Raw genomic sequence first — 17,469 nt, forward strand, 5'->3', positions numbered from 1 at the left:
CCAGCAGTGGTACTGGGTATGATGCAAGCAGGTACTTCTTTACCAACTGTACACCCGTGAGCGCCTTCTCGTTTCCTTCACCCCAGTCTCAGATCCAACCAAGCAACACACCACCCACCTCCATGGCATTCACTCTCAACATGGCCATTCACTGCTTCCCCAATCAGTGAGTCACGGGCGTGGGCACGAGTTGGTTTACTCTGCCCATGACAGACACTGTTCTGTTTGTCTTCTCACCTTGTTATTTGTCGGCGCCCTCCCCACTCATACCAAGCTTGATACCCGCCGAGCAGCGACGTCCGGGCGATCACCTTTCAAAGTAAACAGGATGACTCCGAGTCACCGATCTGCCTCCCAGCTGTGGGCGATAGCCCGCCGCAAGCTCTTCTCCAGGCGCGGGTCCTACGACAAAGACTATGACTCCCAACACCGATCTTCTGACTCTGCAGACACCTCTTCTCTCAGTGAGCAAAACGACGGGTTCTACAAGTACTCACAGGAAGTTGTCGATAAGAGTGATACGGTCTACAGGAAGGTCGTTGAAAACATGGGAATCCGTTCTTCCGACAGCACTGGGGCGTCCTATGCGTCTGCTGTAGGTTGTTTTGCCTCTCACTTGGCTGGAAACTGACAGAAAATGATAGTCGATGGTTCCTATCGGACGGCCTCCTCTCCCCTACACCGTTGGTGACCCTGAGTGGGATACCACCAACGGTTCTGTCAAGTATTTGGACCATGCCTGCGATGATGACATCTCGGCCTATCGAACCAGCGTCCTGTCTGTGTATACCAGAGTGTACACGGTTGCCAAAGTGGTTTTCATGTCATTCCTCCATTATGGACTGGATGTGAGTAGTATTATTTCATTGCTCCTGGCACATCGAGACAGGTGCTTACTCTGTGGCGTATCTGCTCTTAGTTGGATGACATCCCTGATGGCTTGATGGCCTACATCAGAAACGCAGAGCAGGCTGTCACCTCCAACAAGATCACCGATATGGTCAATAGCGTCAATAACCTGTATCATGCTCTCTATGCGAGGCTGATTATGGAAATTGCCAATGTGGATTTGTGCTCCTGCTTCAATTTCGGGGTTGCACGTGTCTCTTCGTATAATAATTTTATACTCCCGGAGCCGCGTCACTTGTTCAACATCTTCCTGGCCTGCAAGGGGATCCTCGACAGTCCAACTGTCTGCAGTGTCTTCAATAGAGAGGTTGTCGGAGAATACCAGAGTGCGTTCATCCGTCGCTCTGTGCAGAATCTCGTTGGAACTGGAATTGTTCTTGATGATCTCATTGGGTTCCGTCGCTTCGTCCTTCGTATTGTCGAGGATCGAGAGTCTCCGTTCCGCAAGAAATGGGGTGGAAGTGGGCTGGTGTACCACATGCCGCCCGCGGAGCTTCTTGCCGTCCAAGCTGAGAGATACATGGCTTTCACTCCAAGGGAGACGCATCGCCTCATGATTCCCGACCAGGTTCTCCCCTTCGTCGAGCGGTACACCATTGACCCGGAACGTTTGGAGAGAGGATTCATCCAGGACCACCGCCAGGCCGCGCTCGCCATGCTTGAAGGCAAGACTTTAGGAGATCTTCGAAACGAGAACCCCGCGGACCAGCTGATGAAATACGTCAAAGAACGCAAGTGCATTTGTCAGTCTGCCTGCAGTTGTAGCATGATCTGCACTCGGGAGCCGGAGCGACCCTGTCCCTGTTCAGAGTGGAAGATGACTGTCATGCTTGCGCAGAGACGCTCTGGCCGGGGCCCTTTGGGTCTCCGCGACCGATGCACTGTTCTTTCGAAGGCTGTATTCCTGGAAATCGCTTCTATCCGGGACGATGTTGACACGTTCGAGGTCGCAGCGGCCCTAGACCGAGCTGTCAAACTGTTCGCTGAGGAAATTCAGAAGGAACTGCTGGCCGAGGTGTAGATAGCTCGCAATGCTTGCAAGGTCGAATTTCCACTGGTGTTGGGGGCATGGGATTGCTTGCTTTTTCTTTACTGGGATTTCGTTGGGTTTTCCCCCTTTAACGAAGTGACGATCGTATTGAGATTTGACTTTACGTGCATTGACTATGTTGGGACTGTGGGTCTGAGGAGGATATTTGGCCCATCAGCTGGCTGGTCTATCGATGGGATGCACAGTCATGGAGATACTCGTACTGTGTACATACGACATGGAAATACGGAGTATGGAATATGAATGAAATATGTCTTGCAGAGTGGGTCGATCGATCGAATACTATGTATGTAAGTCGCAGAGGGAGTGGTTGTGTTGATGTGGGGTGCATCATTGTCCGGGATCTCTACACCATGCATCGGAGGATGTATGTGGGCGATCTCTTGGTGATGTTGTACTTGGTTGAGTCGAAGAGGTGAGGTTGAGCCCGTCAGGCCATACGTCAGGTGGGGCGCAGGTGACTCGGATGGCCAACCGGTCGGCGGTGTTGAGGAGGTGGCCGTGGTTCGCAGCCGGGCAAGATTTTCTGGCTTGCCAAAAATCCAGTCTGAGTGTCTGACTCTCCAGGCCTGGGACCGGCACAGCATCTCTGGGAAACTTTTAGCGGGCATGGTGCCCAAGATCGTTGCTAGCCCGACTGGTTTAATACTCTCTACCCTCGCTCCCTCGCTCTCGCCCTGCTGCCAGCCTGTCAGGCTCAGCCCGCCGGGAATTAGACGCAGCCCACTGTGGAGCGCTCATTCCGGGGCCCCCAGGACTTGGGTGCGACGATATCGCGCCGTCTGGCCTTCCTACGGCATCACCACCCCGGTCCCGGATCCTAACCCACAGTTCCCCATCTCCCGTTCGCCCTTCTGCTTCCAGACGGGCTATGCCCTCTGCGCCAAACGACCCTCGCGCCCCTTCCCCCCACCGTTCCTGTCTCCGCCCTCCTCCTCCTTTTCCGATCCGCTGACCACGCACTACCTGAGTCAGGATAAGAGATTATCCGTCCGGGGGGATCTCGTCCGCGGCCTGAACAACGGCGACGATGCCGTTCTAGTGGCGGAGAATTACCTCGCCGTGAACGATGGGGTTGGAGCGTGGGCGACCCGGCCGCGAGGCCATGCCGCGTATGTGTTTGCCTGGTTCCGCCCTCCCGGGCCTTGTCTCCCCCCCCATGCTGACTATCTGCCGTCTCTGTCTTGTTCTAGTCTGTGGTCTAGACTCCTCCTCCATTTCTGGGCGCTAGAAGTTGAGCGAGATCCCAATGGACACTCCGAGTTAGATCCTATCGGCTATCTGCAACGAGCTTTCAAGGAAACGACCCGAGCCACGACCTCGCCAGGTGAATGGTTTGGCACCACCACGTCGGTCACAGCCCTACTACATTGGAAGCGCGACGAGACGGGGAATATACGACCGTTGCTTTATGTGACCAATCTGGGAGACTGCAAGGTCTTTGTCATCCGGCCGAGTGAGAAGGAGATCCTCTTTCGGACCCAGGAACAATGGCATTGGTTCGACTGCCCCATGCAGCTAGGCACGAACAGCGTCGACACGCCCGAGAAGGATGCAGTGCTCTCCCTGGTTGATGTGCAGGAAGGCGACCTCGTGGTGGCCGTGTCGGACGGCATTCTGGATAACCTCTGGGAGCATGAAATTCTCACTGTCATCTTGGAGAGCCTGGAGAAATGGGACCAAGGACGACATGAAAATAAGGAATTGGACTGGGCGCCTCCAGCTGTGTTGGCGGACGAGCAAATGGTATTTGTGGCCAGGGAGCTGCTCAATTCTGCTTTGGCCATTGCCCAGGATCCTTTTGCGGAGAGCCCGTATATGGAAAAGGCGGTTGATGAAGGCCTGGCCATGCAGGGTGGTAAGTTATTCACAGCGGTTAGGCGCATTAGCTAATTCTGGGCAGGGAAAATGGACGACATCAGTGTGGTGATTGGCTGTTGCAAGAAGAGGAACCATTAGACGGCGTTATCAGGCACCATCCACCGGTCACAATGACTATCATGAAAGCCAGGACCAAGGTCACTAAGTCATGCTCACGAAGTCGATTTGCATGATGGCCATTCGACATGCACCCTCAGCACGCTCGCTGGGTCACAAGGAGACCTGGGAAAGGCCGTTATGTGGAACAGGTGCCTGGATCAGCTTCGACTTGGTGTTCAGACACTCACCTGGTGGTCTTGTACGAATTCAACATATGCATGACATAGAGGATGCCCTACACTGCATGCTAATACCCTTGATCCTACGTTAAGGTCGGCTCCTCGGGAAGCAACTGCGTTTATGGGATTTGTCCTGTACTTCGATTTATATATAATTTCTAGCATAGCGAGATAGACCACTGCTTATTATAATTAATACTTTGCATCCATCCGCAACATTGACCATCTGTATGTTAATCTCGCTTGAGCACAAAAGATAATCGGGTGAAATCCACACCCAACTCCCACAACTCCCATACCTCCTCCGCTATCATTGTAAGCAAACCGTATCTCAGGCATGCATGAAGCATAAAAAAACAAAAACAAAAAGGAATTGCCCCCACACGGGATCGAACCGTGGACCTCATCATTACTAGTGATGCGCTCTACCACTGAGCCATAGGGGCTGTTGTTGTTGAAATTGTCTCCATAATTGACTCCATAAGGCAAGGCTCGGCGCCCCACGCACAGACCACATCTCGGGCTGCTCCTCCGCCCGGCAAAAAACGAGGGCCGAAGAAAAAAAGTCCAGTTGCAAGATACCTGCCCAGCGCAACATCCCATACCCTCAATTCTCCAAGACATATCTCTACACCCCCCTCACACGACCGGACAGTCAAGATGAGGGCCAAGCGTTCCAAGAAGTACCGCAAGCTCATGCACCAGTATGAGCTTACGTTCGGGTTCCGCGAGCCATATCAGGTCCTGGGTATGCGTCCATCCAGACTCACCTTCATACTACTCCGTCGGCGGTAAATGCTAACCATGTTCCTGAGCCAGTGGACTCCAACTTCCTTCGCGCCGTATACAACTTCAAAATGGAGTTGATTCCTGCATTGGAGCGCACTCTGCAGGGAAAACCCAAGCCGCGTATGTCCTCTTCCACTTCCTCAACCTATAACCGATCACCCAACTAATGAAACGAACCAAACCACAGTCCTCACCAAATGCTCCCTCGCCGCCATCATGGCCGCCCAACCCATCAACCCCCGCACCAACAACCCCTACCGTCCCGAACATCTTCCCCCGCCCACCGTCCTCCCGCTCCGCCACTGCTCCCACAACGCCGACTCCACCCCCATCGACGAAGTCGCCTGTCTGCTCTCCCTCCTCTCTCCCTCTGCCGAAACGAAAAAGAACAAGGAACATTACATCCTCGCGACGGCGGATCCCCACCCCACCGAGAAGAAGGATAAGGCTGCGGAGTCTACGGCCGCGGGACGGAAGCGCAAGCGCGATGTGGAGGATAAGGCCGAGGCTGCGTTGCGGAAGGCGAGGGATTTGCGTCGCCAGGCGCGGTCGATTCCCGGTGTGCCGATTGTGTATGTGAAGCGCTCGGTCATGGTTCTGGAGCCGATGAGTGACCCGTCGGATGCGATTCGGGAGGGCGTGGAGCAGGGCAAGTTCCGCGTTGGGTTGACTGATCAGGCGACCAAGAGAGAGCGGGCTGCTGCTGCTGCTGCTGGCGCTGCTGGCGCTGCTGGCGGTACTGCAGAGGGGGAGAAGAAAAAGAAGAAAGACTCGAAGAAGCCGAAGGGGCCGAATCCGTTGAGTATGAAGAAGCCAAAGAAGAGGGTGCAGGAGACCGGGGCGAAGACGGAAAAGCCGAAGAGGGAGAGGGAGGAAAATGAGGAGAAGCCGGCTGAGAAGGAGGTGGAGGGAGATGGGGATGGGGAGGCGGCGCCGAAAGCGAAGCGCAGACGTCGTCATCATCGCGGTGCGAAGGCGGATGGAGATGGGGAGGGTGCTGAGGCGCCGGCTGAAGCGCCGGCTGATACCATGGATGATTGATTGCTTCTTTGCTAGGGTTTTCTGTTTGATTGATTGACTCGACATGTCATGGTACGGCGTTCGGTGGGTCGAGATAAAAGTGTCCATATATGAACTGTGTATAGGTAGTTACTCTGATATTGATAGAAAGATACTCAACATTCGCACTACACCAATGACAGTAACCCCATCATAACACATCAAGCATGATATTGTACAGCCTCCCCCAATCCAAAGAGAGAGAGACACACATACAGAGTAATATATACCCCAACAAAGACAACAAAGAAGAGATCCCCCAAACGCCAATCCCACATGCACCCACCCAATCAATCAATCAATCATACATCCATATCCTACACACCTCCTACCACTTAGCAGCACCCACACCCAGCACAACCCTATTTCCCACCCGCACCCGCAGCAGCAGCAGCAGCAGCAGGCCCCGCCCCCCCCTCCTCCAAGGCCTTCTCATCTGCCCAAATGCGCTCAATCTTCTTCCGATTCTCCTTGGCCTGATCCCGGTTCCGCTTTGCGCGCAGATACCGCTCCGCCGCCAGACACTTGTTCACGTCGCGCTTGACGTCATTGCATCCGCCGAGGGCTTTGTGTAGGAAGCCTCGCGCGTGGCATTCGTCGAGGGCCGTCATGATTTCTTCGCAGTCTGATTTATCGCTTTGTTAGCAATGGTGGGAATGGATGGGTGGGAGGTTGGAGAGGGGAACGTACTTGCGTTGTAGGGGGTGTGGAGGTGGGAATGCATTTTGGGATGGTTGTTTGTTGTGTAGCTTGAGGTGAGGGGGTGGTTAATTGACTTCTAGGATCTTGAATGTTCAATTCAGATCATTTGATTACTTGACTACGGAGTACTAGTTAGTGTATTCCAGGAAGAAATCATTCCGAGCAAATACCGAAAGCGGTGAGTACCGACTTATCGGGCGGACTTGATTCTGCCGGGCGGGGAAAATCAACCACGAAAAAAAAAAGCAACCGGATTTAAGTTCAAGATTTAATATCTATCTTGTGTTCGACAGACCTAGGTGTGACGGGTTGTTGTTGATCACTCTTTTGTCTTCTTTTTTTACCATTCTCACCTGTTGAGTTTTGGATAGTGAGGAATTGTGGTTTCCTCTATCCATCCTTGATTATCGAGTGGAGGAGGTTTTTTTTCTTTACTGCCGCTTAATTTACGATTGCTTTTAACGGCTTGAATCACGATGTCTATGATTACCACTTCGGCTTGGGTGCGGCGCGGTGTCGCGGCCCAGTTCCCGACTAAATATGAGATCAATGAGGAGGAGATGGATCGCATATCGAAGATGGCGAGGATGCAGCTGGAGGAGGCGCAGGGGGATTTGAAGGCCGCGCAGGATGACGCTATGGAGGAGGTGGACGAGAAGAAGGAGGGTGGGGATGATGCGATGGAGGATGATTCCAAGGAGGAGAAGAAGGCGGATGGTGCTGCGGAGTAAGTTTGATTTGGTTTGGTTTGGCTTGTTTCGATTGAGTGGAGTGGAGTGCTGACGATGAATAAAGTGATGATGATCTGAAGGAATACGATCTGGATCATTATGATAGCGACGAGGTCGATGAGGACGGCGAGAAAATCACCATGTTCGGCAATGTCAAGTCGCTTGCGTATCACCAGCCCAACGAGGAGGATCCGTACCTGGTGATGCCGCCGGAGGAGGAGGATGAGGAGAGAGAGGAATTGCAGATCATGCCGACGGATAACTTGCTGCTGGCGGGTAAGGTCGAGGATGAGGTTGCTCATCTGGAGGTTTATGTCTATGAGGACGCCGCCGACAATCTGTATGTGCACCACGATATCATGCTGCCGGCTATTCCTTTGGCGGTGGAGTGGTTGGATATCCCCGTGGGCAAGGCCGCTGAGGGCCGTACCACGGGTAACTTTGTTGCGATCGGAACGATGGAGCCCGATATTGAGATCTGGGACCTTGACATCGTCGACTGCATGTACCCCAATGCTATCCTGGGTCAGGGCGGTGCTGATGCGGAGAACGGCCCGAAGAAGTCCAAGAAGAAGAAGGTCAAGGCCAACGATGAATACCATATTGATTCGGTTCTTGCGCTGGCTGCTAACCGCCAGCACCGCAACCTGCTGGCCTCCGGTTCTGCCGATCGCACGGTGAAGCTCTGGGATCTTCAGACTACCAAGTGCGCCAAGTCTTACGCCCACCATACCGACAAGGTGTGCGCGCTGGAGTGGCACCCGACGGAATCGACCGTCCTGCTGAGCGGTAGTTACGACCGGACCGTGGTGGCGGCAGATATGAGAGCCCCCGACTCCAAGGCTCGCTGGGGCGTGGATGCGGATGTCGAGAACGTGCGCTGGGACGTGCACGACCCTAACTACTTCTACGTGACGACGGATGCCGGTATGGTCTACCGCTACGATATCCGTAACGTCCCTGCTACGCCCAAGGAGTCCAAGCCCGTGTGGTCCCTGCAGGCCCACGACTCGTCGGTATCGTCATTCGACATCAACGCGACCGTCCCTGGCTTCCTGGTGACCGGATCGACGGATAAGTCCGTGAAGCTGTGGAACGTCGAGAACGATAAGCCTAGCATGGTTGTCTCCCGCAAGATGGAGGTCGGCAAGATCTTCTCGACCAGTTTTGCCCCGGATGCCGATGTGAGCTTCCGCCTGGCTGTGGCCGGCAGCAAGGGCGTGGTCCAGATCTGGGATACCTCCACCAACGGAGCGGTGCGCCGGGCGTTCGTGTCGCGGGTGCCGTCCCTGGAGGGTGAGGTGCAGGAGCGCCTGGTGGGCATCCAGCCCGATCAGGATGAGTCCGATGAGGAGGATGGTGCCCCGGAGGTTGGAGCCGCGCAAGGTGCCGATGGCTGGGAGTCGATGGATGAGGATTGAGGGACCGATGACGTTCGGAGAATGCAAAAAGACGATTTCGACCTGAATGACTTCATCGATGTGAAAAGTGTGACCGATCTACGGAGTTTAGTATAGATAGTTCTGTTGCTTTGCAATGAAAACGTTGATACCCATGACGAGGATGAGAACGGGCGCCGATCCCAGGCGATGAGTAAGCCGAGTCAAGATGAAGCACTAGTTATAGAGGCAAATGATCGGCCGGCAGGATGCCCAAACCAGAAATCATCTGATGCAGTCTCGAACACCAATCACATGCCCAGGCCGGAGTGCTGAAGGCGGCTTGGCACAGGATCGCACCCACCGCGGTGGACTGGTCCGGTGATGGAGATATACGGGATAGATACTATCACCATCTCGTATGTAAGGCCGAAAGTGGACAGAGATGATGGGCGATGAACCCAGAATGCATCGTGCATGGTTCGTGACGTTCACTTGAGGAAATCTGAACCAGACTCACGGCGTCCTCGGTACGGCGTATCCTGCGTATAATCCCTGTCCTCCGAACGAACAAGTAAACGAGTAGAACCTCACAGGGTTATCGCGCATCTCCGTCCCAAGTATGGGTGGAAAAAGATATCCGCCAAAGCACAGGTCAACTGGGACGACCACCCAGTTATTAAGTTGACCCACTGGTGGGGAAACCTGGGTCGTCGACCCGCCCACGGCTTTCCGTCAGTGGTAGGTACGGAGTACGCACAACTCCATTGTGCCGGGAGGGGGGGGGAAAAGAACCCCCATGGAACGGATCGCGGATTCCATCCGACAGGTGGTACCTACATACGCGAGTCTGGAGGCAGAGACGTGATGTATGTAGGTACGAGTTCCAGCTCCTGCAGAGAGTCACCCCTTTCATCAAGCATGCGCGACGTCATGCACCATGGATCCATGATCCATCACGACCGCATCCTCCAGCTGAGACGGCAGATTGTTTCATCCCCACCGCTCAGGGCACATGGCGGTTTCCAGTGGCCGCCGCGTTGCCGTTCCTGGCGCCAGACCGACACCAGTCGGAGGCCGACTTTGCCTGCCGTGACCTTTTCCTGACTAGCCTCGCTGGTGCGCCCGTTTGACGATGCCCGCCTGGGTTTAGCTTCCCCTCGTCCTCCATCTGTTTGAGTTTGATTCATTTATTGACGAGTCCATCCCGCCATACGGAGTACGGAGTAGATACCTACGGGACTCGAGGGATGACTATTCCGTCGCGGATTCAGGGACGCAGGTACTAGGAGAGGATACTAAGTATCTAGGGTGAAAAGAATTTTCCCCTGGGAATCACTCCTGATTATTTGCTTCATACTTGATCCCTGTGTTGTACGGCGTGGCCACCCGACGTAACAAATGACCGGGGGAGGTCGAGACTTGTCCGTTCCTCCATCAAATAGCAGGGCGTGACTAGCCGCGCCTGACTGTCTGTCCGTCGGGGCACCGGAGTAACGATGCAGATGCTCTAAATACTCGTGTAGATACTAAAAAGCACGCACTACCAAGGCGCCAGGCGAACCATTGAACAAATGAAGGCAAATATCTGACCGACAGGTTCTGGATCCCAACTGGTCGGCAAAGACCCTGGCGACGACGGCGCGCGATTCAGGACCACATCCAAGGGTGGGCGGTCCAGCAGCTGCACTGACTGGGTCGGTGGTTTAGGCTTTGGTCCTTTCTGGTTTTTCTCCTCCAGAGAGGAAAAAGAGAGGGGGGACACGCCTGTGGTCGAGTCCCCGGCGAGGCCCAGATTCACGCCGGGAGTGGTTCCATCCACACCTCATTCATCATCCACTCGCCTCTCTCTTCCTTAGTCTTTTCTCTTTTCCCCCTCTTCTTCCCTTCACTCCTCTTTTCCCTCCCATTCCTCCCTGGGGGATTCCGCTTATTCCTGCACCATTCCTTTTTGATCTTTCCATTCTTCGGTCCTCGATCTGTGTATCCTGGATTCTTGCCTTCCTTCATCGTTACTTACCACCCCTACCCTTTTTTATTCTCCTACTTCCCGTGGCGCGTCCTGGTTGTCCGCCCTGATTTTCCCTGTACAATATTGGCGGTGCTGCAGTATCTCGTTCCCCCCTTGAGTCGAGCAACCCACCCCATTTCCCGAGGACCACCCCTCTTCTCATCCGCCTGATTTACTTTTCTGCTGCGCAAGAAAAAGAAAGAACTACTTAGAGGAAGTTCTGCATTCATTTAGACCTTTGCTCCCGCTGGCAACAACTGGGTTTGACAGGTCGTCAACTGTATCTGATAACGGACATTCCGGTGATCGATCTTCCATTCCTTCTTTGCTCCACCCCGCGATCGTCCACCAGCATTCTTTCTCTATACCGCAAAAGGCGTCCGACACTCGCAAACGAGAAGGCGACTTCAGACCCTAAAAATAGGAAACAATAGCCATTGTACGACTACCGACCAGATTCAGCAACCCTGCATACCAGCAGATATATCTGAAGCCCGACCGGCTAGTCTACAGCTCTTATCACTCACCGTCAACTACCTACTCAACCATACCATACTGGTCCGACTGTTATCACCATGAGTTTGGCGAGAGCCTTTACGAAGCGCAACAAGCGCCCCGAGGTCTCGGCGCCGATGCCGTACCGTGAAGCACACAAGTTCTCCGGCCCGATCAACCGAGACAAGATCTCAGCCCCCGTGGAATTGTTGTCGACGACGAATATGCTGGCCTACAATGCTCCCGACATTCACTCGGCAACCTCATCGTCTACCTCGTCCCTGCAGTCACCGGATGACTCGGAGCTGTCCTTTACGCAACGCAGTTTTGGCTCGCCGCTTACGACTCCGGATGAATCTCCGATCGAGCCGAACCCTCTGCCTTCGTACTTTCCCAAGCGATCTGCGACCATTACGAGTCACCCCCGCTCTTCGACGTCGACAGCCTCCTCCACGGAAGCGCCCTTGGTTCCCAAGCGGGCCCTGTCCCACACGAAGCGGACTCATCAAGAGCTTGCTCGCCAGCGTTCCTTGTCACGACTGTCTCCACCTCCATTGAATTCCTTGCGCAACGCATCTAGCAACCGTCCAGCGCATGATAGCTACAAGGCGGAACCTCATCCTTTCAGCAAGGAGCTGGAGCAGGTGAACGAGGTGGTGGAAGAGTTTGGTGGCGCGCGTATACTCGACGATGAAGAACTTATCCTCCGAGACAAGGGATTGATGAAATTCACCGCCGATGACTATCTCGTGGAGATTGAGGACCTTTATGGCAGCATCTTCGATGACTATCTGGGTTCGATAGGTTCTGGAGCCTGGCTATGAGCCGAGTTTCCTTTCGCTTCTTCCTTTCTTTACAACCATTTATTTCCGAGGGATTTTGCCTGGAGGGCACTGGACAGGGACTGGATACTCCCTTCCTCTCATCAGGATTTGATTTGCACCATGACCCACTCATATTCACTCTTTAATGTCTTGTGATCTAATTAGTCGTTTTATTTCGTTTGGGTTAGCTAGATACCACGGGAGGATCTTGATCTATCATCTCACCTTTTCTTTTTCTCTGCTGGTTGCTGCAATGTGATTCCATGCTGTCTGGATCGATCTATCCGCTTTGCTGAACAGGATATGTGACGGTCTCTTGACATGTCTAACGAGGTTCTCAGATTTGTACTCTTCTGCCTTAGCGTCGTTATGAATGCGAAGACACCGATGGAGCTAGTTTCAAGCGCTGGTCTATACATCATAAATTCTGCGTCACATGCATGTTGAGTTCTCGTCCCGAGTAATCGTAGAATTGTATAACCCGATCGGGTAAGGCCGTCGCGGTGATCACGCGTTGGTCACGAGCTGGCAGCCTCAGGCTCCACAGCCGCCCCACCCAAAAAATTTCACGTCGAGTTGGTTTCTCCGCTTCGCTGGTTTTCTTCTTAGTTCTTACTCCAGACGGGCTTCCCTTCCAAGTGCTGGTTCTGTCTCCTTCTCACGCACTTGTGCATCGCATCTTTTAGTGTGTGTGTGTTGGACGGTCCGATGAAGGTATCCCCCACCTTCTTTGCTCCCAAGCGCGCTTGTCATCTGTAGCAACAGGAGGTGGATCTCTCGACTCGCACTGGCCGTGTCGTGTGCTCTGCTTCGTGATCTGTTTTGATTCCTTAATCCCACTCCTTGCTTGCAACCCCGAGCGTGCGACTCATGATTGGAGTCGGGATCCTGTCTCAAGCCATCCCCCGCCATTTCATTATTATAGAACCGCCGATCCTGTCATGGGCGTCCTTGCCACCGCCTCCCGCAGCACAACGTTCGCACCACGGCCGACCGATCCATCCAAGATGCTAGTTACATCATCACCTGTGTCCATTCTAAAAACGCCTAAGAGCACCCCATCCTCGACCGGGATTAAGCACAGGATGATCATGGGGGACGACTACAGTGATCTATCCCTGTCCTCGTCGTCCTCGTCCGACGTGGAAACCAGCCCGAGTCCCCGGAAGCGGACGCGGGTGAAGTTCGATAAGGAGGTCTTCATGGTACCATATCAAGAGGAGACACAATCAGAGCGGAAGCCAGAGAAGAGTGCGGCCGTCGTCCGCGAGGAGGTGCGCCGGGCCATCCAACGGCATGTGTCGGGCACCGACAGCGAGGCGTACGACCGCATCAAGGAGATCTTTGCGGTGGACCCGCGGCGCCGGGATGAGGACAACATGTTTGCCTACGATGTACCTACACACACGTCCTTGCGACACCATCTCATGGGTCTTTTGTCAAATGTTGCGTCCTTGGATCGCAGTTGCAACGGACTGGTCCATGCCGTGCTGAATAGCGTATGGCTGGGCCGGGACGAGTCGTACATCAGATTGTATATACGCTTTCTCGGTAACCTTGCTGCCGCGCAGGGAAGCTATCTGGGGTCTGTGCTCCGCATGCTGGTCAATTATCTGGGGGAGCTGCCCAAAGACACGGGCAAGGTGCCTGGCTACCCACTTGTTCATGTGCCTGAGCTCTACGCCCGGGTGCACATGGCCTTGCGCCATGTGATGCAGTTGATTCCGTCTGGTAGTGGAACGCTGTCGCCTCTCCTGTCTGGGCAGTTTCCCTTTGCTTCCGATTCGGCCAAGGCCAACATTGCGTATACGCGGAACCTCATCCGAGTCATCAGCTATGCACCAGAGCTTCAAGGTGATATCCTTGCTGTGATTACGGAAAAGCTGGTCAAGATTGACGTCCACATCCAGGTGGACCTGGAGGACATCGAGGAGGAAGTCGGCGAGGATGTCCTACAGGGTGTCTCCCCGGAATCGGTCATGATCGAGGAAGATGATACCGAGGACGACGATGACAATGACTCCGTCCTGAGCGATGATTCGGTAGATAACGACTCCAAGCGGATCAAGGCCATTCGCGATAACATCCTCAAGCTGGATGGCATGATCGACAGTTTGTTCGAATACTATGCGCCTCCATTCACGACGGGCTCCTTGGACGATAAGGAGAACGCCTTCGACCTCCTGCTGAGCCACTTCCAAAACATCATTCTCCCGACGTACCGCTCGCGCCACTCCCAGTTCCTCCTCTTCCACTTCTCTCAATCCTCTCCTATCCTTGTGGACCGCTTCGCCGCGATGTGCACGGAACTCATTTTCAACAAGGCGCAGCCGGCTATTATGCGCCAATCTGCCGCAGCCTACCTGGCCAGCTTTGTTGCTCGTGGTGCTCATATCTCCGGGGAGGTTGTGCGGGACGTGTTCGACCTGCTGGGCACATATCTCAACAGTCTCCGTCTGGATTATGAGGCCACCTGCCGGGGCCCCGATCTGCGCCGCTACGGCCCCTTCTATTCTACTGCCCAGGCCCTACTCTACATCTTCTGCTTCCGCTGGCGGGATCTGACTACCGCTGCACTTGAGGGCGACACTCCCGAGCAAGTGGACGAACTGGAGCCGGAGGACATTATGTTCCCGCCCTCGGTCAAAGAGGTGCTGCATCAGGCAATTCACTCCAAGTTGAACCCCTTGAAAGTGTGCTCGCCAGCGATCGTGTCGCAGTTCGCGCGGATGTCGCAGCACTTCAACTTGATGTATGTGTTCAGCATCCTGGAGACCAACAAGCGACTGCGCATGTCCTCCTACCGCAGCATCGGTGCGATGGCCGACCCGCGCTTCAGCCAAGTCGAGCGTGAGATCCGCGCCGGTGACGATCTCGGATACCAGCTCGACGCGTACTTCCCCTTCGATCCCTACCAGCTCCCGCGCAGTCGACGCTGGGTCGAAAGCGACTACGTCCACTGGCGCGGCATCCCAGGTCTGGACGAGGGCGACGACTCCGACAGCGACGCGGACGGAGACGAATCCGACGATGACCTTAGCGACGGGACAGAAACGGATGACGAATTGTGACGAGTCAAGACCGACAAGACCCAAAAAAGTTACCAAAAGTTCCTTCTCTGTTTCTCTCGTGCCATTGGCGAGCTCAATACCCAATCTGTTTGCAATTTTCGCATCTCCCTGCGTGCCGCAGGCCATATGTTCTCTGACAGAAAAGAAAAGTTCATCTCGAGGATCTGTTTGCAACTTAGCGCGGCGTATGGAGACTGATTGATTTGATTTGATTTGATTTGACATTATACTTGCATACATCCGTTTGATACCATACCATGCAGGTTTTTCCTGGTATGCGTTATTGTTATTGTTCTGTTGGCTTCGCGTCTCGGATCTTATTCATAATGATGGATGATGATGTAGGATGAATCTGCAGGGCAAGAATGGAATTTCACTATATTCTATCAGATTATATTGTCCTATATTATATTATACTTTGATAACATCCTTGTAAGTGAACACGACCAACTTGAAGTCGGAAGAACTAGTGATTGGTGTATACTCTTTGTCGTAGTTGTGTTTGATTTCTTCCTTCCTCTAGGAATGCTGGTGCTACTCCTGCTGCTACGTGCTAATGCAGGGGATGCAGGCGGTTCATGTGCATGGACCCGTGTTGGATCATTGGCTCATATCCATGCGTTTATAAGATGGAAATCAACACTAGCATCGGAATTGAGATCAAATAGCGAAATGAAGAAAGAAAGGTCCAATGGTTCGTACATCTCTATAATGAATGTCGTCTACTGTACATAAGGATGGATCAATAACAATAACGATGACGGTAACGGAACCCGCTGTCTAACGCCGATAACCTGGTTTTACTGTACCAAATGGGGGAACAATATCAAAGAGAATGTACAGACGAGGGGAAAGAATATACAAGAAGCAGTGAGGACCGTCCGCCTCAGGGACGCGGTAGTGGTTTTTCACTGGAGGCAAAGGGGTGGTAGGGAAGTGGGGGAGAAATCTACGCATCGAAGATGTGCTTCATGTCGGCACAGGCATCGCGGTATAGAATATCGACCCGGTCCTGGTCCCGGAACGGATTGGGCGATTTATCCCACGCATGGGGCACCTTCTCGATCATCATGGCCCGCACGTGTTTATTGATGTTCTGCAGCCGACGCACAAAGACCTGACCCTCCTTGAGGAGCATGTCCCATTCGCAGATATAGAAGAAGATATCGTGCGGGAGGGCTTCGGCGAGGACCTCGTCCGTGGCGTGTACGGGCGACGCATAGGGTGAGACGCGCTCCTCGCGGTTGGGCAGATAGGATTCGTCGAAGAGGTTGGTGAAGAAGGCGGGAAGGGTCTTATTGGGCATGAGACTCATGGCGCGGCGGTGGTCGCGCGACTCCTCGAAGTCGAGGATAGGGTACCAGCAGAAGATGGCGACGATGTTGAGCTCGCTGGTCGAGGCGGCTGCCACGAGCTGCTGGGTGGAATCGTAGGGGCCCGCATAGCTGGGGGGACTGTTCCGGTGGTCGGGGTACCGGTCGCGCTGCTCATTGAGCAGACTGCGCAGGCGGAGGGGAACGGTGATGGCGAGGTTGCCGCCGGCGGAAAAGCCCGAGAGTGAAATGCGGGAGACGTCTAGACCCAGATCGACGGCGTGAGCAGCCAGATACTGTAGCGCTCGGACACCATCGTCGACGGCGGCGGGAAACGGGTGTTCCGGGGCGCGACGGTACCCGACGCTGACCACCACGGCGCCGACCTCCCCGAGCACACACCGCGACCAGCGACTGTCGTCCGTCGGACAGCCCAGGGTGAAGCCTCCGCCATGGAAATTGACCACCACAGGCAGGCGACGACCCTCTTTGCGACTGGTGGTATAGTCGGGTGGCGTGTAGAAGTATAGGCGGATTTGACCGGAGTCGGCAGGGATGGATCGGACAAAGGACGGGCGCGGAGGTCGTGGGGGGGTGATATCGTGAATGAACATGCCAATGCGCATTAGGAAGCGCCAGAAAATGGCCTGAATGTAAAGCCACCAGCGTGATGTCGCCATATTGAAGTGGCCATGCAAGTGAGGGAGGAGTCGTGAGAGAGAGGAAGAAGGAACGAAGAGAGGGACTCGGAAGGTCGGCGAGACACGAGACCCGTCTATCAAGGGATCGGATGATGGGCCGACCAGTGAAGTGGACGAAGGAATCAGTTGATCAGTGGAGATGCAGCTAATCTACTAGATACAGTGTACTTGTCTGTACGAGGAACGGAAGTCACTTGCCGAGAAGCACAAGAAAGCCAAGCCGGGAGGGAGAGACGCTCCGTCGAGATGATCAAGAGCGAAGAGCACGAACGAGA

The 17,469-nt window shown here is 54.2% G+C and overlaps 6 protein-coding genes and 1 non-coding gene across 7 annotated transcripts; 4 read left to right on the plus strand and 3 right to left on the minus strand.

The window, feature by feature from the left end:
• Positions 1-328: 328 nt before the first annotated feature.
• BO80DRAFT_378774 (uncharacterized protein) lies at positions 329-6,226 on the plus strand (the record flags this gene model as incomplete). The annotated part of the gene is made up of 9 exons (XM_025716750.1): positions 329-595; positions 645-848; positions 920-1,848; positions 2,395-3,072; positions 3,154-3,818; positions 3,864-3,896; positions 4,691-4,867; positions 4,939-5,028; positions 5,096-6,226. 9 exons carry the CDS (start codon positions 329-331, stop codon positions 5,947-5,949), a joined length of 3,897 nt encoding a protein of 1,298 aa, XP_025576714.1. The 3' UTR covers positions 5,950-6,226.
• Positions 4,494-4,565, minus strand: BO80DRAFT_t128. The gene has a single exon. It is a non-coding gene; the product is annotated as a tRNA-Thr (tRNA).
• Positions 6,048-6,781, minus strand: BO80DRAFT_403799 (COX assembly mitochondrial protein). Its single transcript, XM_025717658.1, has 2 exons — positions 6,658-6,781; positions 6,048-6,592 (listed from the first exon to the last, which is right to left on the minus strand). The coding sequence occupies exons 1-2, from the start codon at positions 6,689-6,691 to the stop codon at positions 6,330-6,332; spliced, it is 297 nt and encodes a 98-aa protein (XP_025576715.1). The 5' UTR covers positions 6,692-6,781; the 3' UTR covers positions 6,048-6,329.
• Positions 6,782-7,005: 224 nt separating this feature from the next.
• On the plus strand, positions 7,006-8,959 carry BO80DRAFT_403800 (rRNA-processing protein PWP1). The gene is made up of 2 exons (XM_025717659.1): positions 7,006-7,396; positions 7,465-8,959. The coding sequence occupies exons 1-2, from the start codon at positions 7,146-7,148 to the stop codon at positions 8,819-8,821; spliced, it is 1,608 nt and encodes a 535-aa protein (XP_025576716.1). The 5' UTR covers positions 7,006-7,145; the 3' UTR covers positions 8,822-8,959.
• A 2,118-nt stretch (positions 8,960-11,077) lies between these two features.
• BO80DRAFT_33716 (uncharacterized protein) lies at positions 11,078-12,219 on the plus strand. The gene has a single exon (XM_025715196.1). The coding sequence runs from the start codon at positions 11,366-11,368 to the stop codon at positions 12,107-12,109; it is 744 nt and encodes a 247-aa protein (XP_025576717.1). The 5' UTR covers positions 11,078-11,365; the 3' UTR covers positions 12,110-12,219.
• Positions 12,220-12,713: 494 nt separating this feature from the next.
• BO80DRAFT_423819 (rDNA-binding RNA polymerase I transcriptional factor) lies at positions 12,714-15,608 on the plus strand. Its single transcript, XM_025719137.1, has one exon. The coding sequence runs from the start codon at positions 13,051-13,053 to the stop codon at positions 15,178-15,180; it is 2,130 nt and encodes a 709-aa protein (XP_025576718.1). The 5' UTR covers positions 12,714-13,050; the 3' UTR covers positions 15,181-15,608.
• Positions 15,609-16,129: 521 nt separating this feature from the next.
• On the minus strand, positions 16,130-17,173 carry BO80DRAFT_352475 (alpha/beta hydrolase; the record flags this gene model as incomplete). Its single annotated transcript, XM_025715624.1, has 2 exons — positions 16,130-16,597; positions 16,700-17,173. 2 exons carry the CDS (start codon positions 17,171-17,173, stop codon positions 16,130-16,132), a joined length of 942 nt encoding a protein of 313 aa, XP_025576719.1.
• Positions 17,174-17,469: the final 296 nt, after the last annotated feature.

Source organism: Aspergillus ibericus (genome assembly GCF_003184845.1).
Source record: "Aspergillus ibericus CBS 121593 unplaced genomic scaffold BO80scaffold_13, whole genome shotgun sequence".
NCBI lineage: Eukaryota > Fungi > Ascomycota > Eurotiomycetes > Eurotiales > Aspergillaceae > Aspergillus > Aspergillus ibericus.